A 14,519-nucleotide genomic window follows, 5' to 3' on the forward strand; every position below is an offset into this window, starting at 1 on the left:
TGAGCGCACTACACATACTCGTTTTCATACGCACATTTTCGCACATTTTCATACATGCATGGCGGCGACAGAGAATGAGAAGGGTGAAAGCAGATCGTTGAATGAAACGGATGAACCAGAATCGGTTTGTAAAAATGCTGCAACTGCTGCTGGAACTGGTTTAGCTTTCGTCCGTCAGATACACAACAAAGCACTATTTTTGGTAGAGCATGCTAGCGGGCCGTCGTTATTACCGTGTTTTTTGGAAAATGCGGCACACTTAAAATCAATCCTTTGATTTTTCTGAAAATCGGCAGTGCCCCTTATAATCAGGGGTGCACATAAGTGGTCCGCAGGTGCGCATTCACTGTCAAAATAAAAAACGTGCACAAGATAAGAAGTTGCAACGCGCGTTTGTGTACATAAGATTTTCTGGAGGAGGACAGACATTTGTTTAAAACTCTTAAAGATGTCGAAGAAGCTCCTTTAAGCAGTTACTTTGGTGTTCCTCCACCTCCAAAGAAATGTCAGAAGGAGTCCGAACCGCAAAAGAAGCGCGTATTCTTGGAGAAGTGGTTGCAGGAGGTGAGCTGGCTTCAAAAAAAATGATGAATGCACAGAGATGTGGTGCAGAATATGCCGTGAAAATCCCACTCTAGCGGACAAAAACAGTGCCTTTTATGTGTACGCAAACGCGCGTTGCAACTTCTTATCTGGTGCACGTCTTTTATTTTGACAGCGAATGCGCACGTGCTTATAATCCCGTGTGCCTTTTGTATGAATTCTGGTTGTGTTTACTGACCTCGAAACAATTGTATGTACACGGCGCTCGAAAATCTGTCAAATGTTTTAGTACAACTTTGCTAAGCTACAAACCCGCACCGCTTGATGGATTGTCGGAGCATTATGGCTATCGTAGGCAGGAGCCTCGCGGAGTGATACGTACTGTGTTTCAACATAATATTACCGTATTGTGTGTGTATAACCTCTTTGTAAGTTTTGTGGATATTATACATGGTTATGCTGAGGATATGTCGGCCAATTTCCACTGGAAATGCCTTTTGGTTAAACTGTCAGCAAGGAATTTGCATTTGCACTGTTAAATTTTTATATAACTTTAATGCACATAAAAATCAGCTGCTTGTTTAAGTGAAAATACATTGATGTTTTTTTTGCACTAATAAAGTTGTGGAGTTGTAAAGTATTTTGTCTAGTGTCAATTATATCGTCAGTTATATCGTTATCGCAAATTTTCAAATTATATTTGAAAAAAAAATTTTTTGGTCATATCGACCTGCTCTAGGTGGGAATGAATCTATACATGAGAAATAAAAATAATAATAATAACAAAGCACTATTACCTTAATCTGTTCACTTTCAGATCCTGAATCAGCTTGGAATACACTTTGTAACGGCCACAACATGAAGCTATTTTACTGTTGATTTATCATGTGTTTGTGTTGGAATGGACAGCTTGAGCCTCTGCTATATTGGAGTATAGTGAGAACCCAGGGCGCTTTATAAGGACGTGGACGGATACCTTTTGCGTTACTATGAGACGCCTCGGGTGTGACAAATCGTCGGTATATTACGCGTTGGGAATGATAATGCCCTGAGTCATGCAGTCTAAAAACTGTGAAAGAATGAAACTGCTTATGAAATGATTGAGGGTGAAAGACTCCTGAATACCAGTAAGTTGCAGTGAAGTAGAAATTCAGACAAGGAAAATGTCAGCCAAAGCAAAGTAGAGAGCAAATGAAAAGAATGAAGGGATAATTAAAATGTACATAAAACAAATGAAAACAAAAAAAAACAACAAATAAAAACAAACACAACCCTAGAAATCGGTACACATTTCCTGCTTTTTCCATTTTTAGGGTGTTTTTTTTCCAGTTACAGAGATAGAGCTACACAGTCCTTAGAAAAGAATACTTTTCATTATCTTCATAGGTCAACTAATAAAGATGTTTGTTTTTAACTGAGCTATCAAGACTCAAATACAACAAGGAACTGTTCAAAAGCCACCAATAAGGAAACAGCGGACTATGGAGTCAACAAAGAACAGGACACAGATCCCAGGGGACGTTCATCACACACAGTCGTGCCTTGATGCTCAGATGCACAAACGTCTCAATGTGTTTTCAGCTGAGAGTTGGAGTACGCTGAAGCTGTGGATCAACTCATCTGAAGATGCAACTGCATTTTGTATGTGGCTGCGACAGGAGCCATGGAGACAAGACGGAAATAGACGCAGGCACTTAGGAAACAGCAAACATGATCAGAGCTGAGAAAACGAAGCACGATGCATGCTTGGACATGATGTGCCTGCACCGAAAAACGTGGCTGATTACGTAAGGCCAATGCATATTGAATTATCTCTGTACTGTATTGTGTCAGTGAAGACGCACCCCCCACCCCGAACCCCCACTCCCCGAACTCAAACACGGGTATATTCAGGGCATTGTGGTTCTGCTTCCTTTCACTGCTGTGTAGGAGTAGAATTAGACCAAGCTGATGCAGTGTGGCAGTGGTGTGAAGGCTTGAGTGAAGAAAAGAGCAGGAGCGAGAAGCACAAAAACAAGACAGGAAAACTGAAGGAGAAGCGAGAGGGGGGAGGGGTTAGTAATGGTGAGGAGTGGGTGAAGTGGGCTAAGTTAATGGTTGGAGGATATTACATACAGCGATAATGAGAGGGAGGGACAGCTTAATTAGGGGGATGATAGACACTGGGAAGCAAAGCTAAAGGGTTATATGGAGCAAGAGCTCTATTACAGAGGGGAGTTGGGGACATCATAATCCCTGTGGCCTTATAAGTAATTACTATGTGATAGTGAGAGAGAATGGTAAAACCTATCTACTGTCAGCAGAATTGGAATTAACTCCCTAACGGTTCCTTTACTGCAGCATCGTTTAATATGTGTGTGTGTATGTGTGTGTCCGTGCGCGTGTGTTAGCTGCACTTCTAGCCTTTAAAGATTTAAGTGGGTGACTTTCAGAGTGAGCGCATTTGTGCATATTGAGGGCATTTGTTTTCAGGCTGCACTTCTATAAAGAGTGAAACGGTTTAGGTGTAGGAGATGCGTTTAAGGGTGCAGGACTGTGTAACACCCCTCCTCTGGGCGTATGGATATAAAATCAGCAGGAGGTAAGGTTAGTGTACTTGAAAATTTTAACCCAGCAAGCAGGCTGGCATGTTTTTTCCCCCTGTCCCACAGACCGATGCGCAGTAACACGCTGCTCACCTGCTGTGGTACAGCAACATTCACCTTGTTAGGCAGAAGAAGACTTAGACTAACATTACAGGTCCCTGACGATCACTAGCTCCAGTGCTGCACACAGTAATTTAGCAAGCTGTGTACTGTGAGTTCAAGCAGACCATTTTTACTCACCAAAGTAAGTCTCTGACCTGACCTGAAGAAATTCAAATTTCTTCCACTTCGTGTTGCTGTGGCTGAACCAGGTCAGATGTAATTACGGACCTGCTGAGCGGCAAAAGATTTATCAGCCACCGACTAAGTGCAACACCCTCCACTGAAACGCTCGGAAAAGAAGTGAGCAACACAAAAATAACGTGAGACTGTGTGTGTGTGTGTGTGTGTGTGTGTGTGTGTGTGTGTGTGTGTAACCGCTTTATCAGGTGTGTTGGGTGTGGCACCGTACAAAGTGTTGCATTTAGAGTACTATATCCTTTCTCAATGAGCTGTCAAGCCGAAAGTATGGGTTTCACGCCACAGGGTAAAAGACTCTGAACAAACTACACTACAAAGTACTCTAACAAGTTACCTGTGGTAAAGTAACTACCACTGCTGTGGTTGAATAAATATCAATTTTTGAAAGCAGTAACACAAGCTGAGCACACCAAGCTTACACAGAACTACTGGCATCAGCTGCAGTCCACAACTGTTGATTGCTCTGTAAGTAATCTAAATATCTATTATTTTACTTCATAATTCATTAAATAAAGTACGCTGTGTACTTCCTGGGTTATTTCTGGCTTACTACCATGCTCAGTCACCACCGAAACACTCAGAATTACAATCCAACAGCAATGAGTCTGTGTTGAGTAAATAGACAGAAATTTGCATCGTTCTGCTATTTGTGACTATTACTGAATAGATTATACACAAACTGCACCTCATCAAACACAGGAAGCTGTGGTACAACTTTGGTAACGATAAAAAAGCATCTTTGTCAGTTGAATAAACAGCTGTGAAAATGTATTTATAACTAGAAAAGTTACATTTTAGAGTTTTGAACACACTTGTGTCTTTATACTGTACATTGCTGCAGGACCTTCATTCAGCCTCTGTCTGAAACGCTCCATTTTAAACTGTTACTCAGACAGTTCATGACCGATGTAGAAACCTAAAGAACTGTTGACTACAAATCGTCAGTACAGCCGCTAACAAGAAGTTTTATCCTGATAGGACTTCACACTGTGCCTCTGAGTGAAGATTCAACATGTGAATACTGCTGAAATCACAGAATCACCAAGACTTTAAAGTGTGGCCGGAGATTTTGTCAGTGAACCTCTTTTTGTTATAAAATCAGGATTTAGCAGTGAAAAAAAGAAGCCTGGAAAACGGTGTGAAACTAGAGAGACTATTAGTCTTCAGTTCAACATTTACGATGTTACGCTGGTGCTGAAACATGGAGTTTGACATGAGTGCGTGTTGGCCACCTTGTAATATACTGCTGGGAGAAGCTGGGCTCTAGTGTTTCTAATGAAGCACTCAGGTCACTATCAGTGTAAAAGTGGGACCCTGTCAAAACCAGATCACTACATCTGTGCTTGCTGATCCACCAGCTGTGGGATAAAGAAGAGCTGGCCTCTAAGAAGACCAACACACCAAGTATGTGCTGCTTGTTGAATGATGTAATTAAACACATCCACACACCGCTTGATTTTTGTTTGTTTTTTTCATTCTAAAACATTATCACTTTGCTGCTTGTGAGTTTTCTTTGGTGCTGGTTAAAATGCCTTTGGCAAGCAAAATTATTTCTCTACAAAGAAAAAACCTTGACCTCTTTTTGGGCACACACACTCCACACTCCACACATGGACATGCACCACAACTAAAACCACCAACAGAGCCTAACTGTGGGAAATATAGACTCAACTGTGACCCCATGACATTATTTTAAGTGAATACAATACTGTTGCCAGCCATGTATTCAACAAACTAGACAACTACCATAGGTGGAGACACTACTTGTTTCCATATCACCGCTAACTCAGCTGCCATGCTACTCAGTATGAAGACAGTGCTGAGAGTACAGTAATCAGATATACTGACTTGTATACTGGCTGACGGGTATACAGTTCGGCCTGAAATGTACTCGGGCACAGATAATGAGGACAGCAACAATGAGCCAAAAACAGAAGCAGCGCAGGTGCATGTGAGGCTGCAGCAGAAAAACAGAGTCATGTAAGCCAGGCTACACTCTGGTTTCAGTAAACTGCATACATAACAGAGCAGAACGAGGCTACAGGCCAATATTACAAAAAGAAAAAAACAAAAACTCAAAAAAGCAACCAATTTGTGTCATCAGCAGGAAAGATCTAACCTGGGGACTTTTGTGCAAACACACACACACACAGTTCATTACCTAGTGTTTGCTAATCCTGCTCCCGATGCTTCGACTGTTTAGTTAAGATAAGAACCTTTTGTTAAAACATGTGCAGCCCTGCAGTTTTTCCCCTGCTTATTTTCTGATTTACTAAAGAGATGTGAAAGAATCCTGCAGTTTCACTTTATATTTCAGAAAATCATTCACAAGATGAGTGAACGCGACATGAAAATGTTTCTCCCAGACACAGTTTGTGAGGCATTCAAGGCACTACAGGACTACACTGTAAAAAATTGTAATATAAAAGTATTTTATTGTGCATTTTACAGTTTTGTAGTGTTTTTCTAGAATATCATTAAATTTACATAAATAGACAGTGATTTTACATTTCAAATGTAAATTAACGTAAAATCACTGTAAATGTAATAAAACATAATTTTCTTGTTTTTTAAATATATTTGTGTGTACATATGCATATTTAGATTGTTAAAATACATTCACAAATGTATCATAATTTCACAAATATTTGTCCGTTATTTGAAAGATTGAACTGTTAAATTCAAATGTAATGCTATGGAAAAATATATAAAATGATTCTTATGAACTTTTTTTACATCAAATAATGTTATTTAGGGTGATCGTGGCTCAAAAGTTGGGAGTTCGCCTTGTAATCAGAAGGTTGCCGGTTCGAGCACCGGCTCAGACACTCTCGATGTATCCTTGGGCAAGACACTTCACCTACCACCTACTGGTGATGGCCAGAGGGGCCGATGGCGCGACATGGCAGCCTCGCCTCTGTCAGTCTGTCCCAGGGCAGCTGTGGCTACAGCTGTAGCTGCCTCCACCAGTGTGTGAATGTGAGAGTGAATGAATAGTGGTATTGTAAAGCGCTTTGAGGGTCTCGAAAAGCGCTATATAAATGCAATCCATTATTATTTAAACCAACTGTTAACTGTATATTTCTGTACATTTAAGTATTATTATTCATATTGCCGCATTCATTGACCTTGTTTATAGGTAATTTCATTGTTTAATCACATTAAAATGTTCCTAATTTAATGTTTAAAAGCACTTGAAAAGGGCAAAATCCCATGTAAAATTAGGGCAACAAACTGTATTGTCATTACTGAAAATAACCGTATTTTCATGGGAAAGTTATTTTCTGTTATTTTCTGGTATTATTTTGGCGCCCCAGCTGCCAGAATATTACTGTTTTTGTAGGATTTTTTTTTACAGTGTACAGTGTCCTTACTGTTACTATCAAGTTGTTGTCAAGAAATGTTACCTGCAAATGAATTTTTGTTTACTTCACAGCAAAAATGACAAAAAAGACTGACTCTGTGCTGAAGTGCATACAAACTAAACTAATGTGACTATTCACTGTTACATTGATTTTAGGCAAAATGTTATTATCTGTTGTTCATTTGGTGAGTTTCTTCATACAGCTGGTGAACAATGTAAAATAGTTCACTCTGCATAGACATACATGTTTACTGTGTGTTTTGTAACACAACCATATCACCCAAAGCATGTGCTACCAGCTGTCAAACAAAACTGTGACTTTGGAGACCTACTGCCAGACTGATATTTTTAAGTGCCATTTGCCTTGTCAGGCTGTTGGGATGATGGCTCATCATCCCAACAGCACTCACTGACTGACACACACACTGACGCACACATGTGTGCACACACAGTATTATCAGTTGTAAATTTCTTGCTAACATCAATAGGAAGGAGCTCTGTCCTTAGTTTGTCTTACGAATAATGGGTGTGCTGGTGTTACAGCGAGGCAGGCATTGATTTAACATAATGCACCACTGCGAGCTATGCACAACAATTGGCTGAAATGCTATTTATGTGTGTGTCTGAGCATGTGGGTGTGCGCACACAAGGAACCAATCAATGCATGTGTAGACAGGAAAAGATGCGAGCAGGAAGAGAAGGTGTAGTGAAAGAAAAGCAGAGGTGTTGGAGGTGAGGCCTTCCAACTAGAAGAAAACTAATGGCACTACCTTCAGTTTGGAATCCCACAGAGGAAGCTCTGGGTAATCTCTCAGCCTCACCTGTGAAGTCAAGAAGTTGGCACTTTAAAACTCTGCACCTCACTGTCTTATACAATCCTCAGATTTCATGACCTGTTCAAAGATTGCACCAACTCAAACTCGTTTGTCTGTTTAGTAGGGACCATGGGACCATTAAAATAGCATGTTAGGCAAGTGGACTGACCATTTGCAGGCCATTTGGGCATGTGATGGGCTTTCCATTGATTAAGTTCACTGGTCCCTGGCTGGCTACAATAGACACTTACAGATGAGTTGTCAAAAACAATCTATGCTCAAATGTGAATCAATGCTAAAATTAATATCAAATTACTATTTTCATTTGCAACAATATTGATGCTAACAGTGCCATCTTTGCCTCCTCCAGCTGACACATAACTTTACAGCACTGCTGCACACAGACAGGCACAGAGTAGTTAATATTCATAACACTGAACAACACAGTAGCATTAATTTAAAGAGGTCAGTAAAGCTCCGGTTTCAACAACATTGAAGTATTAAACAGTAATCAGAAATGTTAACCTGGCTGATGCACACATTTAAGTTAGTTTTTTAACTATTAGCAATTATCCGATAGCAAAATTAGTCATCAGTTATCACTAACGTAGTAGCTAGTGGACTGCAGGTCGCAGATGGAACATTGAGCCGTGACAGAGCAGATTAAAGACACACAAAGGACGTGTGTCTTTAATCTGCGGTGTGGTGTGGTTCTGGCTCTGTGGAGCAGCAAGGAAAACATAGCTGAGTGTGGAGAATTGATCTGAGCAAATAAAGAGTAAAATGCAGAGCAGAAACCAGATGGGTTTCAGGCCTGAAGAGCAGAGCTGAGGAACTGAAGGGCTGCAGATTCAGGGAGAAGCATGACAGGTGGATAAGAAAGAGGTTGCAGGCAGATGTTAATAAGATGATAAACCTTAAATTTTCAGTTTTAGAATGCAGTAAACCTGTTTATTTTAGTGTAACTAAAACTCAATTTTAGTCAAGTTTTTCCATAATGTTCTTCTTCGACAGTATCTTAATACATGCTCATCCAGGTGAGTTAATCCCAAAAGGTTGATTCTGTTCATCTGGACGCAGCGTTTTCAGTGGGAGAAACGTTTCATCACTCATCCAAGTGACTTCTTCAGTCTCAGCTGACTGCAGGTTTCCCCAACCTTATAAACAGTACATTTGCACAATGACTAAAACCAGCCCCCTGAATGAACAATGGGTTGTCATGACCACTGACTAACAAACACTGATCAAAGATCACTGATCATGTCCATGGGGAAATCTGGTTTCCCCAAACTGTTTATAAGGTTGATGAAACCAGCAGTCAGCTGAGACTGAAGAAGTCACTTGGATGAGTGATGAAACGTTTCTCCCGCTGAAAACGCTACGTCCAGATGAACAGAATCAACCTTTTGGGGTTCTTCTACAATAATTAAATAATTAAATGTATTGTGTTGTTTGCTATACTCTTAGTTTATTAGTAGATTCTAAAATATATTTTACCTTAAGGATGTGTAATGAAATGTTCTATTTTCTTTCTTATTTTTTAAAATCTAACTTATAATTGGAAGAATTAGTTGAAAATTATGTTAATTTTGGAAGAAATTATCTCTTTACTATAGTTTCTCTTGTTACAGGATGGGGTCAAAGTCTTACTGTGGGATTGAAAATGGTATTGTAACAAAATAATGGCCTAACCTTTAACAAGCTGTAGCTAAGTGAAGGGCAACTGGTTGGCAAGTGGTTGCAGGATGTTGCTGGCAGTTGATAGCTGAAATTGGTCACGAAAAGGTACAAGGTCCTGCAACAAAAACCACCTTGCAATTGCTTTGGTCATTGACTGGAGTGGTTGCGCAAACTGAGAATGCTTCCCTTCAAACTAAAAGTTGTAAGTTGAAATGTGCTGATTTCTTTAGTAAGGCACATTTGTACTTTGACGAGGAACAGTCTCTGTTTCAGGTTTGCAATATAATACACAATACAAGATTCACTACACCTCTGTGGTTAGTTTTTGAGTGTTTGCAGACAAGTTGGCATCTTCTATGCAAACTATCGGCAACCACTGTAATCTGCTCGCAACCAAAGCAATTACAAGATGGTCTTTGGTGCGGCACCTTTCTTGCAACAGATTTTACCTGGCAGCAACCAGTAACCTCCAGCAACTACTTCCCAACCAGTCGAGGAACACACATTTTTCCCTAGTGTCTGGGTTGGCAGGGTTCGTCAGCTAGTCTCTGGGCCCATGTGACCTGCGTGACCAAGTCTAAACTTGCAGCCTCTTCAATGGCCACCAAGGGGTGATCACTCTTTAAATAAATTGTCTTCTGCCAATTGACATGGTAGTTGTTAGACTTGAAACAGTAGTTAACACTGAGCAAAGGGACCAATGTCTCTCCTGGGGTTTTTCGACATTTATGTAAGTGTAAGCTGAGCTGAGAATTTCCAACTTTGGAGCAAAGAGTAAAATAGAAGAGTGACAATCTCCCTGGGGGAGAAGGGAAGAAATGTCATTCTTCCTCCTTTACATCTGTGCTGAGCCTGAACCTAGACAGACTGAAGACAGACAAGCGTGGTGAATATTGAGTAAGTGACCTTTTGAGATAAGGCCTGGAAGGTCGTTATATTCACTGTCATCACTGTCATGAGGACTGTAACAATGGATCCATCATCATCAATCATTATTTCACAGACTGTGGAAAAAGTTTGGGGAAAGAGAACTAGTGAACTTTGAAAAAACAGGTAAACAGTCCAAGTCAGTTACAACTTTATGGGAACCTAATAATACCTCAACATTAACCATACCTTGATGGAGGTTTGAGTGTACAGCTTTAGGTTAAAACTAATTAGAGAAGTGCAAGAGAAGTGTACTATTAGTATAGTAACATTTCATCCACTAGTTATAGCCATCTATAAGAATCCCCAGTCCATACCCTCATAACCTTTAGCTTGGCAGGCCTGTGTGTGTATGGCAACTCTGTCTGAGTAGGTATTTGTCTATGGAGAGGGGTTTTCAAATGATGCAAACCTGCTCCTGTACAGTTCTTCAAAATCCCCAAATAACTGCACTTGATGCTACTTCATGCATTATGCATATTATTATGTGTAATATGAAAACTGTTTGTTATGTTTACATGTGTTTATTTATTTTACTGCAGCAAATAGGAGCAGAAGTTCAAATTTCATTGTATTCCTAAATACAGGGACAGTAAGGACTTTCTGATTTTTGCACTTTGCTAAACATGGATGATGCTGTGCAGCTGTCGAACGCTGACTGGTTGACAAGTGGGCCACAACAGGGAAGGGAACAGCAGAGTTCACCAGGAATGGGAGAAGCACACAAAACAACACATCAAAGATTTAAAAAATACAGTTCGAACACACTGTGACTGCACTGGACACTTTTCATTGTTTTTAACACTTTGTTTCTCTTCACCCCTTTGTAGGTTATAACTTTGCTCTTCTCTCCGACTGGCTGATGGCCCAACAGCAGCACAAGCAACAGTAGCCCACAGACTGCTTGTACCACATATTTTTTACACTGGCCCCATTTGACAACAAGTAAACAGGCTGTTCATAAATGCTAAAGAAACCAGGCACCACCACCTCTGAACCACCGCTTCTTCTTTAGCCTGCATCAGTTCTAACCAAGTTTATCCAATAAATTGGCAACTTGGGGTATATTGTTGTATGAATGTGCACCTTACAGCACAGGTTTCCACTCTGCTGCCCATGGCTTCACTACATTACTTTTTAAATAATATTGGACTCTCATTCACTGTTACTCTGTGCTATTCTTTAGTGCTATATCACCAATATCTCCCCTTTCTTCAAATCTCTGGACAACCATTAGACAAGTGCTGTTTTTTAGCTTAAGGATGTACAAAAAACTATATTTCAATGTGTAAAGTCAGGGTTTGGAAGAAGTAATAAGTTTGGTATAAGACATAAAAGCACCTCAGTTAACACAACAGTTACTCTCAAGGGACAATGAATGTGTGAGGTTCTCTTAAAATAGTTTTTATGTTAGCCTACCGGACACTAGCCTACTTATACCCAAGTCACAGCCACTAGCTGAAGTTAAGAGCAGGTAACTTTCTCGAGGTTTCCATCGTGTCGCCTGAATAATGGAACGAGTCCTGAAACGGCGCTAGCTAAAGTACCAGCATTACTTCCCAACTGAGCCGGGAGTCACGTCTATCAGGGAGAGCGATAACGCTTCCATTCATTTCCCCCTCCGGAGCTACTTACTTTTCCCGTTTCCGTCGCCCCTTTTCCCGGCGTGTGTCGCCTCAGTTTTTCCCTCCTCTCCTCCCTCTGGTACCGAGATGGAAAGAGGGAGAGAGGATGGAAGAGGAGAGTCAGGTCCAGGCGGAGGAAGATGAGAGACGAGGCGCGCCGCTAAAAGCTCCCACCGCACCGGGAGCTCACAGCGGAGGAGCAGGCGGTAACACGGCTCAGATCCGTTTACCCAGCCTGATATATCGCCATTATGTGGGTCAGAGATGAAGCATTCATCTCCAGTTTTCATCGCACAAGTTCATATTCATTCCGTGTGACGGTATAATCCGAAAGGGGGGGGCATGTGTGTTAACCTATATTTGGTACAGGAGAGCCCACTGACACACTTGAAGTGTTTGAAGTGGAAGAGAAAGACATTGCGTCTCTTATAGACAGGAGCAGAAGATTAGCTGAGATGAGGAGATGGTCTGAATACTTTATGGACGTGGCGCTGTTATAAATTAGGAAATGCAGTTTCCAGTTTCACTGATATCTATTTGATCTCCTTAAAGCATACTTAGATCTTGTTTTCTAGAGCAGACATAGCCCTGCACAGACGGACTAACATTAGCTGATCTTTTTTCTTATGATATTTTACATCAAAGCAGGAAATGCAGAGCTGGAATCAAAATAATGAATGATGGCTGCATTCTGTTTAGGTGTGCTGAGCTTCTGCTCAACTCAGATAGGCTTAGAAGCAACGCGCTACACTTTTGTGCTGCTATTGATGTTATAATAAAAGAAATGCAACACAAGATTGTAGGTTAGGTCACAATATCTTATTGCGCCAAATATATTGACATTTATCACACTATACTTAGCTCATACTGAGTTAGTTTCAGTACTTGAGGCGTTTTCACACCTATAGTTCATTTAGTCTGGTCTGATTCGGTTTTTACTGTGATTTGGTTTCTTTTCACAGCGAGAAATCCAAGTAAACCAAAATGCATCACTTAAAACTACATTAGAAATTCAGTCTGGTTTTTGGGACAGATGTGTCTGGGGCAGGAGGAGTAAAAGTGAAAACAGGAAAAAGGTGTTGTGTTCAGAACTATCAGAGAACATGGAGAGTTTAAGTTCATTTCATGGCTTTTTGCTAGCCCAACAGATCTTTTCATGCATGTAGTACCTTGCTGAATCCCAGAATACAAAGCATGCACAGCATATGTGTCACGGTTCTGGGTCCGTTGGACCCAGTATTTTGAGTTTATTGTGTTTTGATTTATGTTTGCATCAGGGATTGTGTTCTTGTTCTCTTGTCGTGTTATGGTAATGTTTATGTCTATTTAGAGTTCCATGTTTCTGTTTATCTGGGTCTAAGATGTGGGTTTAGTTTCATATGTCATTTCAAGTCTGTCTCTGTCTAGTCTGTGTCTTAGTAAAGTGTGTTTTGTTTCCTGTTTTATTGTGAAGGTCTGCGTCTCATGTGAGTGTGTTCATTTTTACCTTTGTCTCGTCTTGTTGATTATTCCCAGCTGTGTCCACCACCTGTGTGTAATTCCCCTGTGGTTCTCTGTGTATTTAAGTCATGTCTTCCGTCATTGTTGTTGCTGGTCCGTCTGTGTTTCCACCCTGCGTCATCTGTGTGTTTCCCTGCCGTCACCATCTTGTACCGTCGTCCACCTTGCTTCATGTTTGAGTTCCGGTTTGTATTCAGTAGTTTAGTTGTCTCCAGTCTAGTTTAGTTCGTGCTCCATTTGCTGTTTGTCTATATTTATTTCGTGTCCAATAAACCACCTTCACTCCTCCACTACTGCCTGCAATTGGATCCTCATTTATTATTTTTATACGGCTCATCTCACTCGCCGTGACAATATGGGAGGTTGAGGTCTGCAACTGTTTGAATCAGTTGCCAACTTCAAAGTAACCTTGCTGCATCGAGATGGCGAAAGAACAGCAATGCGAATGACTCAGTCGCCTTTCGGTCTGCGATCAGTTTGTGATTGAATGGGGCCAAGTTGGCAGTTACATTAAATCTGTTTGCGATATTACAGTAATTAACTGATAAATATACCAAAATCACAAATCTGTTACACAGACATTCACGTTAACTGCTTACATTCAGAGTCCAGCCAGAACCTCAGAGATCTGAAATATAAATTCCTTTTTACAAACAGTACAGTCAAAGACCTGATGCTGTGACAAACACTGTGGTTGCAAAAGCTTTTTTTTCCCCTGTAGTCGAATAGAAAAAACAGTTTCTGTCTCTATCTCTATAAAAACACTTTCCTGATGAATTTATGGGCTCCGTAATTTGTTTTGGGTCAAGTTGAATAAAAAATAAATAAATAAATGCTTAAATCTTGGTCATATTATGTTTCAAGAATTGTCTGAGAATTGTCTGTGGCATAAAACCACATGCTCTTTGGCTGATGACTTGCCAATCACAAGTCATTAGTCAATAAATATGCAGTTTCACAGTTAGACCCACTGCTCATCGTCACGTCTGTGTTATCTGCTACTAAGATGGGGACAGCACATCCGGAGAATTTAATACTGTCTATGGTTGCCTCCCACCAGAGGGTTGACAGTGTTGCATGCTCAACATCTGGTCTCTGTAAATGCTTGTAATTAGTGAAAAAAATGAAAGCAGTCACCAGGCAACCACCAATTTTTCCTAGTCACAAGCAGGTTACCATC

At 40.6% G+C, this 14,519-nt stretch overlaps 1 protein-coding gene across 2 annotated transcripts in view; it reads right to left on the bottom strand.

Annotated features, from left to right (window-relative positions):
* The window catches only part of klhdc8a (kelch domain containing 8A), a 71,043-nt gene extending 58,013 nt beyond the window's left edge, over nucleotides 1–13,030 (bottom strand). Inside the window, exons 1-2 of one of the 2 annotated variants that reach the window (XM_082533585.1) lie at nucleotides 11,850–13,030; nucleotides 7,563–7,613 (exon numbers count right to left, since the gene is read on the bottom strand). In XM_082533585.1, the coding sequence (XP_082389711.1) occupies nucleotides 7,563–7,613; nucleotides 11,850–12,129 (331 nt within the window). In that variant the 5' untranslated portion in view covers nucleotides 12,130–13,030. The remainder of the gene's footprint in view (nucleotides 1–7,562; nucleotides 7,614–11,849) is intronic. The other variant, XM_082533586.1, reaches the window with a different exon arrangement.
* Nucleotides 13,031–14,519: the final 1,489 nt, after the last annotated feature.

This window comes from Aulonocara stuartgranti (assembly GCF_965226115.1).
Source record: "Aulonocara stuartgranti genome assembly, chromosome: 5".
NCBI classification, from domain to species: Eukaryota; Metazoa; Chordata; class Actinopteri; order Cichliformes; family Cichlidae; genus Aulonocara; species Aulonocara stuartgranti.